This window comes from Vanessa cardui, chromosome 6 (genome assembly GCF_905220365.1).
Source record: "Vanessa cardui chromosome 6, ilVanCard2.1, whole genome shotgun sequence".
Classification (NCBI taxonomy): Eukaryota; Metazoa; Arthropoda; class Insecta; order Lepidoptera; family Nymphalidae; genus Vanessa; species Vanessa cardui.
Genome location: NC_061128.1, coordinates 9,904,374 through 9,930,462, shown reverse-complemented (window position 1 = coordinate 9,930,462; position 26,089 = coordinate 9,904,374). Strand labels below are relative to the sequence as shown.

Here is a 26,089-nt window from a genome sequence, read left to right as displayed (position 1 = left end):
TTTCAATCATATTTATTTATTGTCACGAAAGATATTACAATATATTTTATGATTATTGGCAATTAAATCTTACATTAGATGCTAATGTTAAATCAAGACTGGGTTCAAGAGATTAACTGAGAATAAAAAAAAACACATATTAAACTAAACCATGAAAAATTTTGGAAATCAAATCCAACGCGAAGCAATGTTATTCTTTTAAACACCAGTCCAATCGAATCATGAAATATCGTTAAAATAAAATCAAAAGAATTAAACAAAATAGACGGAATTTTAATTCTAGAAATTTCCATTACTTTCGTCGAAATATTATAAGTAGAAGTGCTAATGAAATGATTACAAACAGCTACTTTAACCTACTTAACTAAAATGGCAACACAAATTACTCTATAACATCTTTTAGAAGTCAATAAAGATTCCAAATATGCAAGCGTAATTAATCACAGAAGTGACCTTCATGGAATAATAATTGAATGACTCAAATCAAAAATGTATTTAAAATACTGAAATCTAATCGATGTTATAAATAAAACAGGTAAAACATTTACAAATCCGTTTTAAATTTAATATGTTATACATAATCACAATCTGTTTTAAAACATTAGATCCTAAGATAAATCTAAGTGTATAGATTAAAGGATCAGTAGGGTTTCTGGGGGTTTACTGACTCACCCTGGAGACTGCTTTTGGGTACGATAATCGAGACGGGGTAGTCGAATTGGTAAAAGAAACCACGTGGGGGTCCCTGAAAACAAAAAAGAATCGCATCAGGTAAAATCAATAGGTATATACTACAAGTAGTCATTTGTTAGTCCTATTCAACAATATTTTTGTACTGCATTAATGTTTATTTTCTATCATTGTTATTTATTTCTTTTTTTTTTCAATCTAGAAATCTCATTGATTGATTTCTATTTACAATTTCTTCTTTTTAGGTCAAAAATTATAGGTCTAATTTTAAAAATTTCGGATCTGGTTGTGTTATTATATATGATATTGAATAAAATAAAATCTAAATCTGTTTCGTTCGAAATCAAAGAATTTGCAATTGTATATGATTTTGCTGGTAATGAAATAAATAATAATAATAATATTTTTAAATTCATATTATCATTATACAATGACAAACAACCCCTATAATGCGAATTGAGCCGATAGAAAACTATTATGACAAATTTTTGTTATGACATTTCGCTAGACATCAAAGCCGATATAATTTTGACATTGTTATATAAAGTTCAAGGTTCTACGAGCATTCAAATATTTGTCTGAGTCAATATAGCCTCGTAATTATTGATCTATAAGTTATTAATCAAGAATGCGTGAATTCCTTGAATTTCATTTGTTATATGTATTCTAGTCAAATATTTGAAATTTCTACCCACGTAAATGTTCGTCTTTACTAAAAAGTTTTATTTGATATATATAAAAAAAACTGTATGAAATATTTGAATACTTCTTATTCTAGCAACACCTTGCCCTACTCATTTTACAATATATTTTTTCATCTAAGATTTCAACTTCGTTATTGCAATTGCTTATTGATGAATAATGATACCTTTTCCAAATTCAAAAAACTTTAGTAATCTAGGTGATAACAACAGGACTCACCGTTGGTTCTGGCTCTTCAGTAGAGGGACCACTGGAAGGTCGGTAGTTGTAAGAGTCCCTCACATCACGTTCTTGTCTCACTTGTCCGGGAGCAGCATAGGCAGGTTGGTGCACAGACGCAGAGGGCTGGTATTCGTATTGTCCGTAGTATTCTCCTCTGAAAAATAGTTTAATATTTGATGATATATAATTAAAAATATATTCTGTCACATATGGTTCCATAAAACTCAAGTAAACAACTATAAAACTTATTCAATGGAAGTATTTATTTCTGCCACGCGATCACTTATTGAAAGGTCGGAAGTACATGATCGAAACTAATTCGTTAATTAATGATTACAATAACAATAAAGAAATAAGCAGTCTTTCAATGACGAGATATTTCTTTAGATTTATAAATTACAGATTGAAATTCAAACGATTTAAATAGATGTCTACAAATACTGCGATTAAAAGTAGCCTTTTAAAGTTTATCCTATAGATTCCTATTATTAAAAATTGTCATACGAATTTTCCGGTCATAAGTAGGTAACTATTCGAGGTGGAATGAATCTAATTAAAGAGGTACTAGCTAGTTTTAATCAACTATATGCAATTATAGCTTACTGTGGGTCAGGTTGCTGACGAGCGGCAGCGGCTGCCTCTTGCCAGGCCTTCTCGTGAGCGAGACGCGCCTGTCTTACATCTTCAGCTTCCTCAACGGGCTTCAACACAACCTTGGGAATGTTGTCCTCCTGGTGAAAACCTTGGCTGTCAGCCCAATAACGAACCTGAAGCAAAATGGAAAAAAAATGCAAATTGATAAAAAAACACCCAAAAATATAAACTCATATTGTCAACAAACAAAAATCCCTGGCTTAATAATACAACCGTAACACAAATTATACAATAATGTTTATTTAGATCACCAGACATGCTTTTTGTTAGACACAGACGATACTAATCCTATTCTTAAGACCGTTTACATAGACCTAAGAATTTTCAATAATTACTGTAATTTACCGATCCAAAAATGTCAAGTCTCCTCCTTTATAAGATAAATATACAATTGGAACTTTGTAATTTTCAATCAGTCTTAATCTCATCGTAGTTATGGACAAGGTAAATCTATACAAACCTTGATAAGTTCATTGTTTCCAGCTTTGTAAGTGTAGGACCCGGTGACGTCACCAGCGCGAACTCTGTTCTCGACCTTCGATGATTCAGGAGTTTCATAACCATATGCATATGCACCTAGGCCGTCTTGACCGTGGTATTGTCTTGCGTTGTATACCTTTAAAGTAATAAGTGCGTATTAAATGAAGGAAGAAATACTACTTTAGAGCCTTTACGTAATTCGACGTAAAGGGAACACACTATGTATAACATTAATTTATTAAGGCAGTAAGGGTTTGATGAGGTCCTTAAACGTTCAATCATTTTTTTTGATAGTTTTGTTTTGTCAATAGGAAGCAAGTACCGAATTATTCCTACCTCACCGTAAAAGGTCTTGTGCAAAGCTACTGATTCCAAATGAAGACCTAATTAATTCAAGAGCCTCATAGGTTATACCAAATTAACAATAATGAAGTTGTTATTGTAATTTCAGTTGATATCGTGAACAAAATAAAGTCAAGATTGATAATAATTCTTTAACAAAATGTATTGCCCAATACCACGCAAGATCTTTAAAAATGACCAGTAAGGAATATTACTAACAATTTAAATTCTCAAGAGTTATACATATCATGTTCGTATTTATCGATGACATCGCGTCTATAATGACATATTTTTATCTTCTTTTGGTACATGACTATTAAGAGGTAATTTACATGAAGCCTATAATTATATATACACAGCTCATTAGCGGATAAAATAAATGTGTTTGTTGTTCAATTAAAACGCCTGACGCATAATATCGCCTTAAGACTATTTATTTCTTAAGCATGGTATTCAGGAAGCACTAATACGATATGGAGGGGAATTTATTATTTGTATAGAATTGCTATAGCAAACATATTGTACTGATGCTATAGAAGTAAAATAGAAGAAATAATTGAAGAAAGTTCGACTGTATATGAAGTGTAAATTAGTAATAATACCTAGTATAAAACATAGTCGCTTACCGATGTCTGTCTCTATACATATATTCTTTGATCTTTAAAATTATACATCTGATTTTGTACCAATGTTTTTAGTAGATAGAGTGGTTCAAGAGGATGCTTTGTATGTACAATACATGCACAATATAGTAGAGAATGATTAAAAGACTGTGAACAGTCTGCATTATGTTTTGTGGGAAGCATTGTTTGTTGGATCTTATTAGTAATTTTAATATTGTACTAGTACTGGAAAATGTTTTCAATGGCTTTATATATTACGGTTAAGTAAATATATCGTTTATAATTCTATGCTTGCGAAAGACGGAAGATCAGCTCAGTGGCGTTGGGGGAGACCTACGTCCCGTAGTGGAATAATACAGGCTGATCATGATGATGATGATGACGATGAACTAAGATACTATTAAAATACTTGCGCGAATAATTGCGTTTATAGTGTAAAATTGGAAATTACCTCATCGACGTAGTCTTCAGGGTTCTCGATTTCGTGACCATTTCTCCAGTAGTGACCGAGAGTGGGTCCAGCTTCGGCTGTGCGAAACCTCGGGTCGTTGTATTTTACCTGTATCATAAATATTATGTAATAATAGTAAATTTACATCCTAGAAATTGTAATGATTCAAATGAGAAGTTCATTTAGAAAGAATTATTAAGTTACCAACAAATATATCGGATAAAATGTATTGCGTTTCTCTGTTAAAAAATCTGAATGAGAATTAGCATGGAAACTGGCATTTGTTTATTCTTGTAACTCGGTAACGCCAGTTAACGACTCCTTCTTGAAAAACTAGCGATTCTCAGGAGTTTATCAAGTAATATTTATGCCATAACATTTAAAGCACGCTTATATGAATATGAAATTAGTAAGCACTGTATTTGGGGATTTTTCATTGAAGTTTAGTATAAAAAGCTTACCAATGGCAAGACAGCTGTACGACTAGCCAGCTTGGGTTCTGTGAATGGTGGACTGTTGAGGTACTTCTGGGCTTCTTCCGGTGAGATGTCCAATTCCAAAATATTGGAGACGGGGTTGGGTGCAGCTGCTGATAGCGCCACCTAAAACAAATATATAGTTTTATATCAGTGGTATGAAAAATATTTTTAAGCCTCTATCTATAATTATTATATGCAATAATCATAATTTTTTGTTAACGCATAAAATTGATAAAAACAAGGCGACTATTCAAAAGCAGTCGTACTTATGCATATAAGAACCTTAATAGTAGTATATATTTTAATACCTTTTTAAAGAATAGTAAATCTATTTATTTAATTTATATATTCATTAAAAAAAATCCTCAAAGTAAGACCGACTCGTATGCTGTGACGGAAAACGGCATGACTCTCTAAGTAGTCCGTACTACGTAACACAAGTGTTGTTTGATATGTCTTAGTATAACTTGGTTCTTATATGTTATTGTAGTAATAATAATGTAAATATTTTTTTCATTATAAAATATTGCAATAAATACAAATTTCCATGTTTCACATCAAACATATAATAACGTACAAAGTTATATGCGTAATTAGTTTGTTAATTATATCGATAGACAAAGATGAATAAAATATAAATGACTAAATAATAATGACAAAAATAAATAAATATTCGCCTGTGTCATGATCAAGAGTTCAAGACCGTAAGTCATTCATCAAAGTAAACCGGATATCGTACACACGTAATGTAAACTTGAGGATAGGATGTCGTCATCCCATTAATATGGACGTCCGATTACACTTAAAAATAATTAATGGGACGAGTTTTTTTTTTATTTTATTAATAAAACATTAAAACTGCATGGTGTTCTAGAACTTTTTGGTTTAGTTTTTGATCACAGATTTAAATTATAGATAGTCATTTGATTCGTTTATCTTTTTTAATAAAATAATTCTATAAGATGTAAAATTTTAAAAACAGAACTTCTAATTACTCTATATAAAAAATAAATAAAAAAAGAACTTGAGTGTGCACTGATCAAATCCTTTTTTTTAAACAAATACGTCTATCGATTCTTCGAAGTCATTTGAATAACTAATTAATGCCCGTACATAAATTATCATTTATTTAAATTTCCAATAATTTAACTTAGTTATTGCAAAAGAGAAAATTATAAGCAAATTAAATATTGTAAAAAAATGTTCATACAATGTTTTATATATATTAACACTTTTGGATATACTTTTAGATATATGCGTGTGTTGAAACATAAATAAATTTAGAGAAATGTATCTTGACTAAAATCAATAGCTATACTACAACTAGGACATATCGTTTTAAGCAAATTCTAAAGAGGTTAAACCATATTACGTTCCGAAATTCGGAGATTCTTTAAATGCGTATTAAAAGGTACAACTTAATGTCCATTAAATATATTAAGATGTAAATAATCAAAATTCTATTTCCCTATGTTCAAAGTCCGCGCGAAAAACATATGATTGTTTTTCTGATATTTCCTAATAATATTTAAATATATCATTTCCATATTTACTAGGTATCACCCTATCATTAATTCTACCAGACACAATAAGATTTAAGCGTTATTGTATTCCGGTTTGAAGGGTGATTACTCGCTTAAAGGGTTATAGGTACCATCTTAGTTACCAAGGTTAGCGGCGTATTGGCGATGGGATGGTTGATATTTTTAACGCCAACGTCTATAGTGGCCAATTTGCGCGTGCGCCTTCATATCTTATATAAAAAAAAACATAACATATCAAAGAATATTATTGATGTGACGCGGATGACTAATAAATATGAATACACAAACAAACAATATAAACAAGATATTACTACGTTTTATTTTTATAGATTGTATCATCTCTATATTAAATATTTAATTATTTGTCTTAATAATAAGGAAAATAACATTTACAAATTTTATTTGAAAATTATACCGAAGTTAATAACAAGGCAACACCTAAACATAAAGAGTCATAACATATTTTCATAAATTACTGCGATGCCTTAATACGTTCTTAGCCTCGTAATTACCCAAAATCTTTCATACATAAATTAAAATTGTATTATGTTTGAAGGGTAATAAATTTTATAATGAAGTGGCAACATTTAATACAAGTATCATCAATAAGTATTTCTTCCATTATAATTCACAAACTCTCCACATTATAGATTAACCTTTGGATTTTATCTATCTATTGTCTTGGTAACATTTATTTTACTAAAAGAAGCAACACTAAGTATACCCTTTTAAGTAATGTTTTATTTGCATTTTTATTAATATTAACTCAAACCAAATAATATATACACGCTGAGCTCTTGATTTCTGTTAAAAAAATGATTTTCGAGAAAATATTAAAAAAAAAAATACTAATAAAAAATAAATCCTTTATGTTATACACTTTCAATGTCTTGTTTCATGTATTTCGACCCTAATTTAAAACTTAAATCGTTACGAAATTCCCTCAATGTAATCGGTTTCCTGGAATTTTAATTTCCAAATACTTTTAAAGAAGAGCAACACGCAAAGGATGCATGTCGTTAATCCAAAACTCATTCTAATTTTATTTAAATTATTTCGGGCACGACCAAAATACACGGAGATACGTTTAAATTTTTATGAAAAGTGATTTATATGTGACTTGTATTATTGGTGTCTGAATACCATTTAATCTTCGACAACAGGACCATTTAAAAAAAAAAAAACAAAACCTATTCAAATGTCTTAAAGAAATGTCGGGCATAGTCATTCTAAAAACAAGTCTATATTTTATATACCGAACACGTGTAGCTCATTATTATATAATTCCGATAAATCTCGTTCCGATGGTAATAAAATAAAATAAAAATTAATTTCACATTAAATAAGCAATATTGAATCTCTAGGTATCAGATTACAATATTTATTGAATAGTTATCACAAAAAATCTATTCTTTTGGATAAAACATCAATAAATAAGCATAAAAAACAATTTAACATAATTTGAAAAATTAAATTTTTACTTTTTTTTACGATATTCAACCTTTTTTGAATAAACGTACACATTTTTCATAAATGTGACAATATTCGATAGTAATTTATATATATTTAAATATATATATACTAATATTATAAATGCGAAAGTAACTTTGTCTGTTATCACTTCACTTTTAAACCACTGAACCGATTTCGAAAGAGCATAGGCTACTTTTTTTTTTAATTCACCCGAAGGCTGAAATCGGTTTGGACTGTTTGTGTGTGTTTGTCTGTGCTATAAGTAATTTTAATAATTTTGTGAAGGTGGAGCCACAGCTTCATGTAGTATTTTATATATATTTTTAAAGCCCATTCATAATTTTATTAGGAGCTTCTAATTTATAGTAATATTAACACACAGCATGACGTTATCTTTAGTTAGGAAATAAATATATCATCCAATATTTAATATGACATGTTAAAAGTATTTTATTACATGTTCAAATTATTTAAACTCGCTGTCTTAATAAATTTATCTTTAAAATAATTTTTAAAATCGTTTCAATTTACGATTTCGTATTTCATTATTATATTGAAATAGACATTCAAAATGTTTTGTTATTTATGAGTTCTTCCAAATAAACTTTAGAGGTAACAGCTTAGAACTGTCAGTTGAAATAAACGATGGTGTAGTACGACACAACTTAGATGTAGCATCAGCAAATTCAATAAAACCGCTCACTGCCGATTTACACATCCAATAGATATAGCTCCCTATCGCGCAATTCGACGCTCATCGTCGCTACAGATTCTCACATCAGTTAAACCCGGGATTGCAAGTGCATCACTTTACCGAGTGTCAAATTGACGAATATATTATTATATTCGTCATATTGGTCATAATATGATGTAACATCATATTATGTATTTCATCAATAAGTTATTACGTATGTCTAAAGATCATATTCACATAAGAAATATATATTGATAATTTGGGATAGCGTACCTTAATTCGATCTAAGTTGTGTCGTACTATAACATTAATTACCTCAACCAACAATATCGAGTTGAAATTGATTTTATATCAAATATTGAAAATTGTTAAGTTATCAACAAATTGGATCGAAGGAAAGTCAATAAATAACACACAATACTCAGAGTTCTATCAACGTAGGCGTGGTATACTTACTCTTATTCCTTATTCTAAAAAAACAATGCATGTTTTACTCACGAGATAACAAAGAATCGAGGATGACTAAATCGTTTTCGTAACACTTGTCTTAACATATCAAAATTATTATTTATCCTGAAATCATGGTTACCATACTAAACGAGTCGAGGCGAATTTAATACGATTAAAAGCATTATCAATTTGCCTTCAACATTTTACAAACAAAGTGAGCGTTTTGCTAACGCTGTCTAAAAATATTCAGACGAATCACAGATTCATTTCCCTCATATTTTTTGGAATAAATTATATAATTAATAATTATATTAATAATTTTTGTCCTCTACTGTTCAGCAGTGTCAAACATCGATTGATATACGACTATTTGTAAATATTTACTTTTTAGCACGAGCAAATACAATTCTTAATATTACACAATATACAGGAAAAAGGCGACAATTAGAGCGTCTATCGTGTTAACTTAGTTAACACAACATTAACTGATACCTCTATTTTTAGACACTTCCTTATATTATTTTAAGACTGTGATATATAACTTAGAAACAAATATGACGGAATCACCTTACTTTGAAGATTACGGTAGTAATTTCACTCGAACCAGAATATATGGTCTTGATTATAAATATTAATTATGACAAAGTGTCACACGTAGTACTTTTATTAACATTTTAACACTTTCGTTGACTACATTCTGGTATCTATGTATTTACCAGGCTATGTTTATATTTATATACCAATAATGTAAATGTAAATGTTACTCTGTCTGACTGTGGTTCTTTTAAACACTAACCACTAAACCGAATTCAATGAACTTTGCCTTTGAAGCAAGTTTAAAATCCAAGAAATTCCTTTTTATGTACTAATAACTTGGCTAGCAGCTCCTTTAACGTAAGCGACGTCGATACCGGCAATTATTGTAACATCATAATGATTATGCGAAAGATTAAAACCTGTGAGACATTTACGTGCCGTCACTTTTTTTTATTTAAAACTAATTATTTTAACTTATTCGCTTGAAAGTAGAAGATAGTTGTTTCTAATAAACATATTAGGTAATTTGTTAAGATTTGTAGGTTTAATTAGATCGTAAAGTATATCGTCATTGCAATGAGTTTGTATAAATATAAATATATATATATATATATATATATATATATATATTAAACATACGCTTTATAATCGTTGTATTTAGATATAAAACCTTATATCTAAATACAACGATTATAATGCGTATGTTACACATCAGTGAGTCACCAATAAAATATTTGCACATTATTTGGTTCCATTTCCATAATCGTGCAAACGATATCCGTATATAAAAATATTGGTGACACGATCAGATGATACATACCTGTTTAAAAATTATCACGGATTACATTATTATGTAGAATTACAACATATATTTATTATTTATCTAAGGTTTTCGTCATTAAAAATTCGATATTACTATATAAATTACTTGTTCATCAAATTTTTTTTTAACTTAATATAATATACTGTATTTTTTCAAACGACGCAAGGAGGTTTTCTATATTTTTATTTCGTCACAGAGATTAAATATAAAGACACAAGCTAATCACATTAAATGTTTATATTACATTTATCTATGCTAATATACATATATACATATACATAATATAATACATAAAGTCAGTTTATATATATAGTAATCACTGAAAATTTGATAATATTTAGAATGACGAGCGTGAAAATAAGTAAGAGCATCTTTTTTATGCCAAATATTTTACTAACAGTGCCTAGAACGAAGTCGCGGAAAACAACTATGGACCTGAATAATAAAATCCATTAAAATTAATCGTGTAGTTTAGATGGAATAAGCAAACACATAGTCAAACGAAAAAATAGATTTTAAATACGATTCCTGTTTAAATAATCTCATTATGAAGCAAATAAGAACCACTCTTAACAATACTGATGTGAACTAGGTTTTTATTACTAAATTTTTATCTAATTCAAATTAACTAGGTAATTAATTTGCTTCTAAATTGTTCATCTACGTTAATATTACAAACTTGAAGAGTTTCTTTGTTTTATTCGAACGCGCGCTCAGGAACTACTGGTCTGATCTGAAAAATTCTCTCAGTGTTAGATAATCCATTTGTCGAGGAAAACAACCAATAAGGGCAAAATCATACATGCTGGCTGTAATCAAGCCGCAGGACAAGCTAGTTGAATAATATCATCTTGCACTGAGAATAATTATAAGAATAATTACACAATGTCACAATAATATAAGGTGTCCAAATTAAATATTAAGGCTTTGTGCAAGCCCGTCTGGGAAGGTACCAATACCATCCACTCATCATCATAATTGCATTCTACCGCCAAACAGTACCGCCAAAAACAAAAATTGTTGTGTTCCGGTTTGATGGATGAGTGAGCCGGTTTGATAGATTAGTAAACCAGTATAACTACAGGTACAAGGGACATAGGATCTTATTTCCCAAGGTTATAAAAGAATGAAATTTATAACAGAGCCACTGTCATTAGGTGTGGTGACCGTCGATATATAATATATAAAAGGCCTAAAAGTCTGTAATTTTTACCCTAACACAAAACCAACTATGAAATTAGTGTGTGGTCTTTTAATTAATTAGGTATTCCTATAACATTTACGGTTTTTTCAGCCTATTATTGTTTTAATTTATGCAATCCGGACATCGTTTCATGTATTATATTTGTATACTGCAAGACTCTAGGTAAAGTCAAAGTGATTAACATTTTTAATAAAATAATTAACTTCTGCAGTATTTCCGTTCAAACTAATTGCTCTATGTTGATTAACTTGTATCATTCAATAAGCTATAACTTGATTTGATAACTACGATTTATTTGTCTACTTTAATATTTAGGGATTTTTTTAGGAACAAATAGGCGACGGCTATATAACATAAGTTTCGAATGAACTAAAAGCCTTTTGTCCATAATTTACAGAAGAAGTAAACGAAAATTTTTAATCGTCATGCGAAATAGTTTAGGTCCTATTCCACGAAGTAGATTAAAGTTTCAAGATTTATTAATAATATTTTAACTATATGACGATAGAAAATACAGACACTGGTAATCATATGACATTTTAAAATTATATATATATATAAAAAAAAGGCCCCGACGAATTGAGAACCTCCTCCTTTTTTTGAAGTCGGTTAATAAGACAACAATAGCAAATGACCTCCGCCAATGCAAGATTTAGCTACAGCAATGTTTTTATATTCATCATCTGAATAACATTAATAAAAAATAAATAATGACCGAAGATGTTTTTGAAGTTAATTCGAGAGTCTAATATTAATTGTTTATAAAATATGAGACTTTTATTTTCAACATTTAAATTCGAAATCATAAATGGAACGATCTTGAACAATAAAATAAGACATTGACCGGTTTCATCGATAGCTTGTAAATAATTCAATAATATAATGAAATGTCAATGTCAAGTGAAAATGTTTTTTTTTTTATTTAGTTATAGTACGACACAACTTGATGTAGAATCGCCAAAATTCGTAAAACCGATCACAACCGAATTAAGTACGCCATCCCAAATTATCAATATTTATTTCTTATGTGAATATGATCTTAACACAAACATTTAGTACGACACAACTTAGATGTAACATCGGCAAAATTCGTAAAACCGATTACATCCAAATTAAGTACGCCATCCCAAATTATCAATATTTATTTCTTATGTGAATATGATCTTAACACAAACATTTAGTACGACACAACTTAGATGTAACATCGGCAAAATTCGTAAAACCGATTACATCCAAATTAAGTACGCCATCCCAAATTATCAATATTTATTTCTTATGTGGATATGATCTTAACACAAACATTTAGTACGACACAACTTAGATGTAACATCGGCAAAATTCGTAAAACCGATTACATCCAAATTGAGTACGCTATCCCAAATTATTAATATTTATTTCTCATGTCAATATGATCTTTACACAAACGTAATAACTTTTAATATTATCGTCAATTTGACACGTCGATTTACATGCACTTGCTTTCTCAAGTTAAACTGACGCGAGAATCTACAGCGACGAATAGCGCTATAGGGAGCTATTTCTATTGTTTCTATAAATCGGCAGTAATGTCGTACTATACATTTACAAAAGTTTTAATTATATTACATAATTATTAATAATTTTACTTTGGATTGTCACTGATGGCCCAACGCTTGACCATCATCAGTGGAGCGCCTACTAAAGTGCGGCGCCCGGGTTTTGTAACTCATGTACGAACCCGCAAATCATAACATTAGTAAATAAGCAATCTTACAATTATACCGTTTATTATTATGTCCATATATGAAAGAGTTAATTATTAAAGATGCAGTTTGATAAAGACTAGCTTCTCTATATTAGGACACTAACAATACGTTTTATTTGTTACCAAACAAGCACATTCTTTTTTCTCCTGCTACTCGATTGCATAGAGTCAATAACTTCTCTGGGGGCCAATGTACACATATGTACGTGTGTGTGGTTTTATTACAAGTTCCTAGATAAGGTTTAAAATTCATATTATGCTAAAAAAAAGAACGATTTCGTTTTTCGTGCAAAAGGGTATTATATAGTTAGTAAATACATTGTTGATAACACGCTTTAGAAATTAAGCGATCGCCATCTGTCTATTTCTTTTTTATATTTAATGTAAATCGTTCAGCTTTTTTGATTGTTCGAAAAATAAAATACCCTTACTGAGAAGAAATCACCCTTACCCTCAGTAAGAGTATTTTCTTTTTCGAACAGTTGGAAGTGTTATATTTGTCAATCAATATGTAAGTAATACATATTATAAGATCCTATATGTAATAAAATAATTTGATTTGAAATTCATTGTTTCATCTTCAAACATCCGCAATTGTTTGCAAAAACTAAATACGCGATATCTAAGAAATATCAAAGACTTCGGAATTATCAAATAAAACACTTCCTCAAAACGTATCACCACTGACATTTCCGCCTAAAACCAAACTTATTAACATATTAATAACAACAAACAAACGAGTTCATTATCACGCAATATTCAAAAATAGAACGTCAGAAGTTGACCGCCATTTTCATTTGAATAACGAATTTAAAATATCGACTTGATTATTAAAAACATCTTTTGTCGGTTCCTTTGTTTGCTATCATCATCTCGCTCTTACTTTTACTCTCCATCGACGATTCGACACGCAATATTAATATTGAAATCGCAATCGAGATAAACGGGAAATTTTAGCTTCCAAGGCCAAGGTCGAAATATTTATGCCTTCGTACGTATAAAATCGCATGTATAATAAATCAGTGAAGATATTTTGAATGGAGAACTATAAAACTTATTTCTTTAAATTAAATAAGTGCCTTCTATATAACTAGATGAACAAATCGCCCATTAAATAATATAGATTTTTAAAAAACAAGGTGCACTGGTATAAAAACGTACTTACTACGTATAATAAATGTTATAAATGTTTCAAGTCATGTTGCCAGTAACAAAAATAAACAAGGAAAGTTAAATAGTCCTAAATATCCATATTTATTACGTCGTAAAAAATACAAAAGCACAAATATCAGATCTCTCTTTAATTGACTTCTATCGTCATAAACATTTTTTGTTAGATTATTTACCCAGTCTATATTAAATGAAGATATAATTTTAAAATGTATTTGAACAAATGTATGACTCTACACCATTTATCGATCCTAAAGTTTACTGATTATTATATCAATAGTATTTTAAAATTATTACCTATAAAATTACAAATAGATACAGACTATATAAATTTATAGTAAAACATTTTTCGTTCTTATTTATCTGATAAGAAATATCCTTTGCTAAAATGAATTGTAGTGCGGACTCTCAACAATTGCTATCGCTTATAGTGTATTCAAGTCACAAACACACAACAATACTAACATTATAAAAGCCGGAGACACAAAATTACATAGTAGGTACATATCATAATTTTATGATTATGCAGGCATCAAAATAAAAAGTAAATTTTTATTTATTTTTTATATAAACACATTATACTGTCTGAACACAATAAGAGATTCAGCTTGTTTGCCTCACGCCTTCTTATTATTAAAGAATACACATAAAATAGGTCGACGGAGCGATCGTCCCACGTAATGTTCTAATTTTGAGGACAGAAACCAAAAAAAATCATTATTTATTTTGTCATATATTTCCTTTGTGGCCTACTTAGGTATTAACATATTCAATATTTTATATACGTTACATACAAATTAATATTTGCAATGTTACGTAAATATTTTTCAACTTTTTTTATACATATATTGCGTCTCTGGAGTACTCTAACAAAGGCATTGTTCGAATAAAATCTGAGATTCCAATTATGTAATTTTTCTTACATAAAATTTATTATTAATAAGAATCATCTGTCACTTTAATTATTATTTATATTGTAATTACAATAACAGGTTTATTTCTTATAAAAAATAATATAAAGTATACAAATGTATGTTTTAGTGTAACTGCGTGTACACTTGACCGCACCTTATACCAATTCAAATTCACCTTGACTGTGACCAACATTTGCACACCGGATTCGGATTTCACACATGAGTAAGAATTAACTTAAAGAGCGGATAAAACTTGTGTTATTTTTTTATATTTCTGTTAAATCAATATCTTATATCATTTTTTGTGTTAATAATTTTGTTAACATACGTTTGTATAAGATTTCATCAGCCGTCACTAGCGATTGAAATAAAAATAGCCCATCTGACTGTGAGCGATCATTTTCGTCTAAAGCTAGCACTGTAAGGAATATACTTTTTACAATATCAATGCACCATTTTTTATGTGCGATTTTAAATATTATGTATTACACTATAATACTTTCATCTGAATATCAATACAAAGTATTGCTCTTTATTGAGCAGATGAGCCAGTATGATACTCTAGCTTGGGTCAAATAAAGTGACCCGTTTTTTATTTTCTTGTATCAATTTTATGACGTTACATAAATAAGGAAGGTCCATACAACAATAATTGTAAATACAATGAATATTTCATAATTAATAAAACTGACTCATTTTTTAAAAAAAGAGATGGAACCGTATAATACGTTTATCGAAAAATCATTGATTTAAAATACTAATAGTTTTTATTACTTAAAATATCGTAACATCAATATACATTTTTATATAATCAGCTAATCATTCAAGACTAATGAAAACTTTGATAACTATTATTAGACTAAAGTTTTTTCTAAGGATAATAAACAAAAAAAGCGATACGAAAAACTTGTTGGATTTTCCGAATACGTAATTAATTTATTATAGTATATCATAAATATTAACGGAACCTTTTATTTTTTATTATTAATAAAAAATATCCCTAATTATTGCAATATTATTATCTTCGCATTGACCAATTTGATGATATTTGAGTCAATTATTAATAATATAGTTATAATAATGTAATTATTCTGTAGACCGGATACGGTTCTGCCTTTGCATTTCAAGTTATTATAATTATTGTCCTTCATTCAACTTTTTTCTCTTGCATATCAAGCTATGTCTATAAGTGTTTTTAATGCTTTTGTTTTCAGGCATTATTAATAACACCCGATGTGAATACCATATATGCTGTCCCTATTTTTATTATTAATTATAAATAAAGCGACAAAAAATCATGTCTGTTAGCTTGAAAACTCATTTGCTTTTTAGTAAATCGTTGTTGTTTCAGCAACATAAATACATCGTTTGTGAAAATTTCAAGTGTAACTATCAAGGTTCATGAGCCTGGTGGCAGATGGACAGACAGACAGACATCGGAAATTATTAAAAAATTGAATTGAAAAATTTTTGTTGTTGTTTTTGTACCCTTTGGTACGGAATCCTTAAAATGGAGTGGGTTTAAATGAGTACTCTTTAAGTAACACTAAACGGTTTCGTAGACATAATTATAAACGATGATTACATAAAAAAAGCATTTTTTTTTCGTACTAGTGAAATGTCGCCACCGTCAAGATGTCCGTCTGAGATCGCTTCCTCTGCTTCTAATCATTATACGCCTCTCTTATTAAATAATTATTCGATTACACACCCTAACAAAACAACTATAATAATAAAAATCCTTCACTGATTTGATATTCATTTTGATTAATTACATGCTTCTTTTATAGCATTTTTTGTGTAAATAGAAACAACAAAGACATTATTGATTAATTTGATTGTAAGAAATATAATTGTATGATGATGAATGTATGGTGTTTTATTATTTTATGTATCCTTTTTAATTGACCTTTGAATTGACCCGGATATAGTCACATCACTGTTACAAAATACAATACGCTTTTGACGTGGTGTGTACGTAATTACTAATTGAATAATTTAGAAATTAATATCAATAAACATAGTTAACATAGTAGGTATATACGGAAAGTGTATTACTCTCATAATATGTACATATATTCATCGATTATTTTTAGAAACACTTATTAATTTATTTAATTTTAGGATATATTTTTTTATTTCAACATGTTTTTTTTTATTGAAAGGGTATACCAAACTTTAATAACAAACACATACGGGATAACGTAAGAGAGCGCGCCTTCGTGGATAAATGTATTATTAGTGTCGCACTATAACATTTTTTTTTCAACTTTTTCCACCCTCTAAAACATTTTTTTTGTAAGTCGTAACAATTTAGTAAATAGCTTTAAAGAATCCTCTTTAATTTTCTGCAAATCTACGACTGGAGTTTATCATAATGAAACTGTAATTTTTATAATAAATAAAATATATTTTTCATATGTAGCAATCGTTCTATAATCACTATGACAAAAATCAGCTTACGCTATATGAGATCTATACAACGAAGCGGTTGATGCGCAAACATCGAGACATAATTATAGTTTACATGTTTTTAGTCTGTAGGTAGTGTTTTTTTTTTTAATTATTTTAATTTGATTATACCATATCATAAATAACAAGTGTCTTCTTATTGATAAATAAAAAATTATGTTGTATTCTGAGGCGTATTCCTGTTCACATTCGTATATTATTTCGTAAACATCTTCAAAAAAATGATCTTGAACTTAATAAGAATACCTTATTAAAACATTATTCATCAACCGGTTTCTTAAGATTATCGATAAACGGGGAAATATATGACGTATCAGTAAGGTTATTTTACATTCTCGAAAACTCTTAAATCGTACAAAATCTTCTAGAACTCCCTAGAATTCACGAGACAACGAAGTCATCATAGAGTTGTTTTTGCATAAAGTAGATAGTCATATAGTCTGCAACCTTTATATGATGAGCTGTATTCTTTTCTTAAATGAAACAGAAGTAAAGTAGGAGTCAAACGTTATGTTCTATATATTATGATCTACAAAATCTCTCTCCTAAACGCGCTGTTATTTCTCATATATGATGAATGTACAGTCAGAGTAAAAAAAACCTTGGTCAGTTTTCAAATTCATTCATTCCTTTATCAAGTTTTAAACTCTTAGTACCTTTTGAGTCTAAACATCAAATCATTGCGATACAATATGTCATTTTTGATCGGTTAAGCAGATTATACCTCATACTGAGCACACGAAAATAGATCTTAAGGCGACAAACCTTTTCTTACCCCGCTACAAAGCCTTTGTATTTTTTTCACTAAAAATATCTTAATTTAAGAAAGCTATTAGTCGCCTGCGACTTCGTTCGCATTTTAGGGTGTTGGTTGTCATGTGTCAGGTAAAAAAGTAGCCTATGTCCTTTCTTAGAGTTCGAGCTTGCTTCTTACTAAATATCATCAAATTCGATGCAGCGGTTTGGTCGCGAAAGAGCGTCAGTCAGACAGATTGACACGTTTATTTTCACATTTATAATATAAATATAGATTATGTTTACCTAAAATGTTAAAATGTAATTTTTGCTTTCGTATCGTATTAAATACATTAATTTTTATCTCATAGAAAAATATCAATGACTGATGAAATAAATTAGATAAAAGTTCCAAAAACGTGGCATAAATTATGATTCTGATAACAAAATAACAAACAGTCTCTTATAATTTAATCCTAACATGTATAACTGTCCTAATCAATTTTACTTTTTATTTTTTAATAAATATCTGCGACATGACAGTGATTATATTCTCTTTGACGTAAAATACATTGACGTTTTTTTGGAACAAAAATTATAGTGAATATTGATAACATTTACAAAACTTTTTTTGTGCACTCACTATTTCCGCGGAACTATATTATTTAAATATTATTTATTAATTTTGGTAAGTGCATAACTATACTATTCAATTTGAATTTTATATATTAGTTATTTATGAATATAATATATATTATATTATGTTATATAATTGAATGCGCTACTAATATAGCTAAATATGTAATTCCAACTTGATATAATTAAAATATTGTACAATATTTTATATAATTTAAATTCTCATAATATACAATAAATTTATAATAGAATACACTTTATAAATTGGAATCTATAAGATAATATTTAATTACTAACAACCAAACGGCTTTTTCATTAATTAATGACAAAAATACTTGTACTTTTTGTACCCACAACTAATTCCTAGAAACGAATGTTAATTTTCAGAACTATTTTTATTTCCGTTTAACAGTAACTTTCATTAAAAAAATAATTTTAAGTTTAAATATATTTGTAATGTATTTATTTATTTTATATTCTATAAATATATAATTTATTACTATAAAACGAATATTTACGAAAATGAGTAACTGAGTTTCTTAGATTATATTTATTGTCATTTAAAACACAATCGGTCGTTTAAATTTAATTTATCTCACAAAATTACGATTCAAAGATGATTTTAAGGACTATTAACATCCCCTTATATGATGATTTTAAGGACTATTTCAATTAAGCATATTCCATTTATTACATACTACAACGGCATCATTATTAGTATGCATTTGTGAATAGCGTGAAAATATGAACGTTAGATAATTTGTAAGAAAATCTCTCGACGGAAACGCTTATAGTATATCAACTAATTATAGTTGATATACTATAAGCGTATATATTACTATAGGGTGCGTTACTAGGCAGAGCGAATTGGAGAAGTAAAATACATACAATATTATATAGGCTAGAGAACTACGGCAATGATACTATTGCATACTATAATAATACTATGCATGTGTGACTACCATGAAACTATGAACGTTGGATAATTTGTAAGAAAATCTCGTGACGGAAAAGCTAATAGTATATCAACTATAATATACATATAAGGGGATGTTACTAGGCAGAGCGAATTGGAGAAATAAAATAAATACAATATTATTATATAGGCTAAGGAACTACGACAATGATAATGACCTGACAAATATCAACTAATTATATTTTGCCAATGATATTCAATTTGTAAATTAAATATATGGACTGAAATATACAAATATTTAAGCCTCAATATATAAAACTAATAATTTAATTCATTTAAGCTCTTTCAATCTGACATACACGGTTTGATCTTACGATAATATTAGATCCTATAATTGAACATTGAAATTTTATATAATTATATATATTATAGATACGGAAATATAAACATGTATATATTTTCGTGTTTATAATAATCTGTATGTCACGCAAAGACAAAAAACTATCTTTCCTTAAGACTATACTTGTGTATTTTTCAATGAGCTGTGAATTTCAAATAAAATTACCCGAATAATTGATTGTGTGATTTGTTAATAATTTTATAATGTTTCACGTTACGTTTCTGAAACAGAAATCATTTAATCAAATGCATGCAGAATGCATTAATTTACGACTATTTTCTTTTGAAACAACTGCGCAGTGCACTCTTAGTATACAAATATTACATAATAAACAAATAAAATTAATTTTCCTCGTGAAAACGATTATTGCTACCTATATTCCAGAATAATCCACGGCAATATGAAACAATTACAATTTATTATTTGCGTAAAGTTTACAAATTGTTAATACTTACAGTTGCGGCTAAAAATATTCCAAAGCGCAGCATCTTTTTTTCAATATTACTTATTCGTAACACAAGTCTTCACGAGTCAAAATTACTTAGTCTGATGCGCGTGCTCATCTCCTATATATCGTCGCAGCCTCCTATGACGTCACCACCCCCTCGCCCCCCCAAAACCCGTTCAGCGTCTCATCTTCACGACTCTTGACCCCCGGTTGGCATTCATTGATTGCTTGGATTGTAGAATAGAGTTATTTTATTATGAAGTAGCAATGGATTACAAACTTGTCAGGAATTATTTATTTGTCTTTTATGTTGTCAAAGTTTATTAATACGTTAGTGTCAATTCGTCTACGATTTGGTCTTTAATAATAAAACTATCAACTGTAGTATTTCTTCGTTCGTTCTCCTAGAAACACCGACCACAGTTGAGCTGCGGTTACTAACTAAAAATAGAAAAAATATATTATTATATTGTATGATTGTAATCTGTTAGTGTATATTTAAGTTATTCTATCGTCGATGAAAAGGAAATGAGCTTAATAATAATATAATTTATAGCATTATAATCAATTATTTTGGTGAGTCTATCGAACAAGAACAGCTGCGGAAATTCTATAAAAATTTAACTTTGGTAACACCAAAATTTGGTGATGTTATGGGGTGTAAAATTGCTACCAAAAAAATAAACGATTGAATGGTTTCAGTGTTTGAGTTATTGCTGTTCTATTCACTTATCGTTTAACAATTTATATACGAGTTGGTAGCTACCACAACAGCACAAAAAAAAGTTCCTAAGGAGTATTGTCCTAAGGCATTCCAATTTCTCTCTCAAATCCCAATTCTTTAAGATCTTTGGGAAGCAGTAGGGGTATTCATAATATCAATTTCCAAATGTATGACAAATTATCTCTTGAGAACGTATAGCCGTCGTTGATAATTGTCATGTGAAGGTTTATATAAAAGTTCTTTTGCAAACCCACAGCAATAGTCGAATTGTTTTGTGTTTTGGTAGGAAAATGTTGTGAAAAAAAAATGTTTCATTCAGTTTGTCAGACAGTTCGGATGTCATAGGTTTTCATGACAATACAAAAATAAACTCACGAATAAAATACATACAGCCTTAATCTCATAGACACTTGTGCTATAGATGCTATAATAAACATAATATGTATATACTTTTTGATAAACGATGATGATGATTCTCATTTTCTTAATACTAAACTAACTAAATTAAAGCACCCGTGCGAAGATAGGCCGGGTTTTTATTTTATTTTATTTATTTATTTTGTCTCAGACATAGTCCATATTTTAATTTTAGTATTACATGGCAACCTTATAACTAATGTTAGCGAAAATAAATAATAATAATAAACAAACATAAAAACAAAAATCGCCATACTAAGACAGCGTGTAGCCGTATCCAGTGGTACAGTATTTCCGAGTCCCAGCGGTCAGCCAGTGCACACAGAATGCCGTTCGAGCTAGATCCTCTTGCGAATAATAGCATAAAAGCTAAAAAATCCAAATATTTCATACGAAGCTTAGTTAAATTCCATTTAATGAGTCCTATTCTAGTGTCATTTTAAATAATTCAAATGTAAATAAGAACAGTCGTCATTAAAATTGAAAAAAAAAACAATAACAAAAAATATAAGTTTAAATAATAAAACTCGTTCAATGTTTTTAAACTTTTGGCTTCCTTTTTATTTTATTATAATAATTTCCGCTATTTATAAAATCTAACAAGCAATTATATTGTAGCGTTCGACTGAAATGGTTGTCAAATTTTCAAAGTTTATAGAAACTTTAAAAATCTTCACAATAGACGATTTTTTAGAAACGATAATTATATTTCAACAATTTCCTTTGTAAGGAATTAATAATATTCCTATTTAATACAGGAGTCCCTTTATTAAGCGTAACACTAGAAGCAAGGACTACCATAGCCTAAGAGATTAGGAAATAACCTGTGATTTTTATATCGTTTTCGCTATTGACGTTTTATATGCCTCAATATAAATGTATAAAATCTTCGAAGACGCAAAATTCTCTTACATTTAACGGAGTATAGTGTGGCTTAACCCTTCATTAGAAGTAATATAATTACTAGTTTTTTTGGAATTTCTTGTTGCCTAACCGAAACAATCGAAAAGGAAGTGTTTTTAATTGGTTTATTCTGTTGCATAATTCATTTTATAAGTAATTAATTGCATTTGATTTAATTGACTTTATATTCGTTTTGATTTTAAAAGGAAACTGTTTCTTTGAGGTAATGTTATAGGTACGTCTATTTGACTAAGTTTTTAACGAAGCTGTCTTGTGCGTTAATTGGTTGGTTTGTCGGTTCGGTAAAAAATTGAAAATAATTATTATAATACAAACATTTATTACGCTACTTTATAAAACTTGTTAATGCTTTTATTTCACTCTATTATCCCATTATAGATTTATAAAATAGTTCTAAAGTCGATTTTGAATGTTTAATACATAAGAAAATGCTTGCAAATGAAAATATTGAATCGTAAAAAGTTCATAAAATTAGTGACAATTGGTTACAATGCAAATATAATATGAACTCATTTCTAATTCACGAGAGTTCGAGTTTTCCCAACAACAACTACTCTTGTAATGTCATTAGTGGCATAGTCTTCGTAGGGCCAGGTGGTGCAGTGCCCCGGAGTTCAGGAGGCTCTCTAAACTAAGGTTTAAGCTGCTGAAGCTAAAAAATCACGACCCAACTCGCAAGGTTTCTTTTTTGGATTTCCTTGCTCCGCGGTCCTTCCTCACCTAGCAACGCCACTAATTGTCATGGATATTTAGAGTCCTTTTAAGTTTAAATTATAATCCAAATACTTTTATTAAAAAACAAAATTTAAAATAATAATAATAGTGCAATGTAACTCAATAGCAGAGCATAATATTTCCAGTTGACCATTAATCACACACACCCAGTACAAATTAGCTTGATCTTTTTGACAAATGTAAATTTTTCTAATCGACATCACTTTGTAAACCTGATTTTCTTAATTTAATGATTTTAAAAAGAGCAAAAAAATTAGATATTCTTAACCCTTTTAAGACAGGTCAGCGGTAAGTTTTTTCACAAGAGTTTGTATAACAACACCCCAAGGAATGCACAATTACGTGTTTTACACTATTCAGTCTAATTTTTGAGTCGAGATGGCCCAGTGGTTAGAACGCGTGCATCTTAACCGATGTTTGCGGGTTCAAACCCAGGCAAGCACCGTTGATTCATGTGCTTAATTTGTCTTTATAATTCATCTCGTGCTCAGCGGTGAAGGAAAACATCGTGACGAAACCTGCATGTGACAAATTTCATAGAAATTCTGCCACGTGTGTATTCCACTAACCCGCATTGGAACAGCGTGGTGGAATATGTTCCAAACCTTCTCCTCAAAGGGAGAGGAGGCCTTTAGCCCAGCAGTGGGAATTTACAGGCTGTTGTTGAGCCTAATTTATTTTAGTTAACATAGTCTCGGGCTTTGTGCAACAGAAAAAATGCATAAAAGGCTTACACGGGACCTCCCAAACCCTAAAGTAATCTCCATTCATTATAGTCTCGAGAAGGATTCACGTTAAATTATTTGACTGGTTTACGGACCTTTTCGATTTACGGCTTAATGTTTTAACTCGTAATTTAAAAAAAAACAGTGATCGAATTTCAAATTAAGGATTTAAAAAGATAAGTTATGGAATCGAAACATATAAAACCTTTTTAAAATAAAATTCAAATAATTCAGAAGAGTGATCGCGTGGTTTGTAACCAAAGATTGTGGCTTTGTAAATGTAGAAGCAACATCTATGATATTGCAAAGCTATTGGTCTAAGGCCAAACGGAATGATTCGACCGCATGGGAAATTCGAATAGTGTGGCGACCGAAGCTTTGATGATTCCTGAAACCTCTATTCAACAGTAGGACATAACTTCTACTATGTATTTATACAATTGCAGGTTTCTTTCGCAAAGTTGTCTTACTGCCGAGGATGAGATTAACTGTAAACAGAAATTAAGCACATGGAAATTTAGGGATTAACCCATAATAATTTAACATTAATTAACTTTGGTACTAACCAGCTCTAAATTGACCAAATTTATTTCTTAGTCACTATAAAATAACGCTAGAAAGTTTTGTTAGAAGGAAATCGTTTTGTTATCATGATTATCTACACCAGAACGGACACATTATAATAACTAGTAAATTAAGTAAATTACTATAGTGATTAAAAGTATCGGCCCCGTGTTTTTATCCGATAAAAATTCTAATGACTACCTAAAAAGGTTCTGATATTTGAAACATGAAACAAGGTTATATGTTAAACGCCTTGACACAAGGTACAATTATAAATATAAGTTTATATAAATGCAATAAAATCAAATTAAATTTTAAATATATTTATTTTATAAAAATAAAAAGTTCCCCAAAGTGGTAGCGATATGGGTGACGTAAATAATATTTGTTACCCATTTCGTAGCTCATTCGTCCCGCCTACCTATAACATAAAAAATAAATAAAAGGAAAATATACTGAAAAGATTTTATAACATACGACTTGTAAAATTTATTGATCAATTTCTTAAAATTTTTAGTTTTCGCTAAACTGCATATTAGGTGCGGTTCGCGTGTGGTTTGCTGGCTCACTCACTCACTGAGTATTGGTTGGCTGTAGAATATCTGATGACCAGGTGGGAACTACCTAAACAGATTTGCAACAAAGCCCTGTTACTAGAAAACATGTTTCTAAGTCTCTTATCTGTTAATTTACAACAATTTACTACTTTTGACTTGAACGTAGTTCCATCAATATAGGATTGATTAAATAGAAGAGAAATACACTACGTAGTATAAAAGAAAATTGCTTTCTCAGTCCCTATGTCCCTTTCTATACTTAAATCTTTAAAACTACGCAACGGATTTAGATTTTTTTTTTTTAATTTTAATAGATAGTGTGATTTGAGAGGAAGGTTTTTCAACCGACTTCAAGAAGGAGGAGGTTATCAATTCGTCTGTATTTTTTTTTATGTTTGTTACCTTACTTTTCACTGGGTGGACCGATTTTGATAATTTTTTTTTGTTTGAAAGGTAGTGCTTCCCGTGGGGTCCCATTTTAATTTTATTTTTTTCCGTATCCGTATGAAAACGACATAAGTCTTAAATTTGCATTATGTATGTGCGCGACAAATATATATATTTTTTTATGGTATAGGTTAGCGGACGAGCATATGGGCCACCTGATGGTAAGTGGTCACCATAACCCATAGACAATGAC

General features: G+C 29.4%; 1 protein-coding gene across 1 annotated transcript; it reads right to left on the bottom strand.

The window, feature by feature from the left end:
- Positions 1 to 20,931, bottom strand: LOC124530658. Its single transcript, XM_047104908.1, has 7 exons — positions 20,811 to 20,931; positions 4,626 to 4,766; positions 4,165 to 4,272; positions 2,729 to 2,884; positions 2,218 to 2,381; positions 1,612 to 1,768; positions 1 to 745 (listed from the first exon to the last, which is right to left on the bottom strand). Exons 1-7 carry the CDS (start codon positions 20,841 to 20,843, stop codon positions 641 to 643), a joined length of 864 nt encoding a protein of 287 aa, XP_046960864.1. The 5' UTR covers positions 20,844 to 20,931; the 3' UTR covers positions 1 to 640.
- Between the last annotated feature and the right edge of the window lie 5,158 nt (positions 20,932 to 26,089).

Coding starts and splice junctions, on each gene's coding strand:
- LOC124530658 (XM_047104908.1), bottom strand. CDS start 20,843: ATGCTGCGCTTTGGAATATTTTTAGCCGCAACT. Junction 2,885..4,164: donor CTGAAGACTACGTCGATGAG/GTAATTTCCAAT, acceptor ATTACTTTAAAG/GTATACAACGCAAGACAATA. Junction 2,382..2,728: donor GAAACAATGAACTTATCAAG/GTTTGTATAGAT, acceptor ATTTTGCTTCAG/GTTCGTTATTGGGCTGACAG.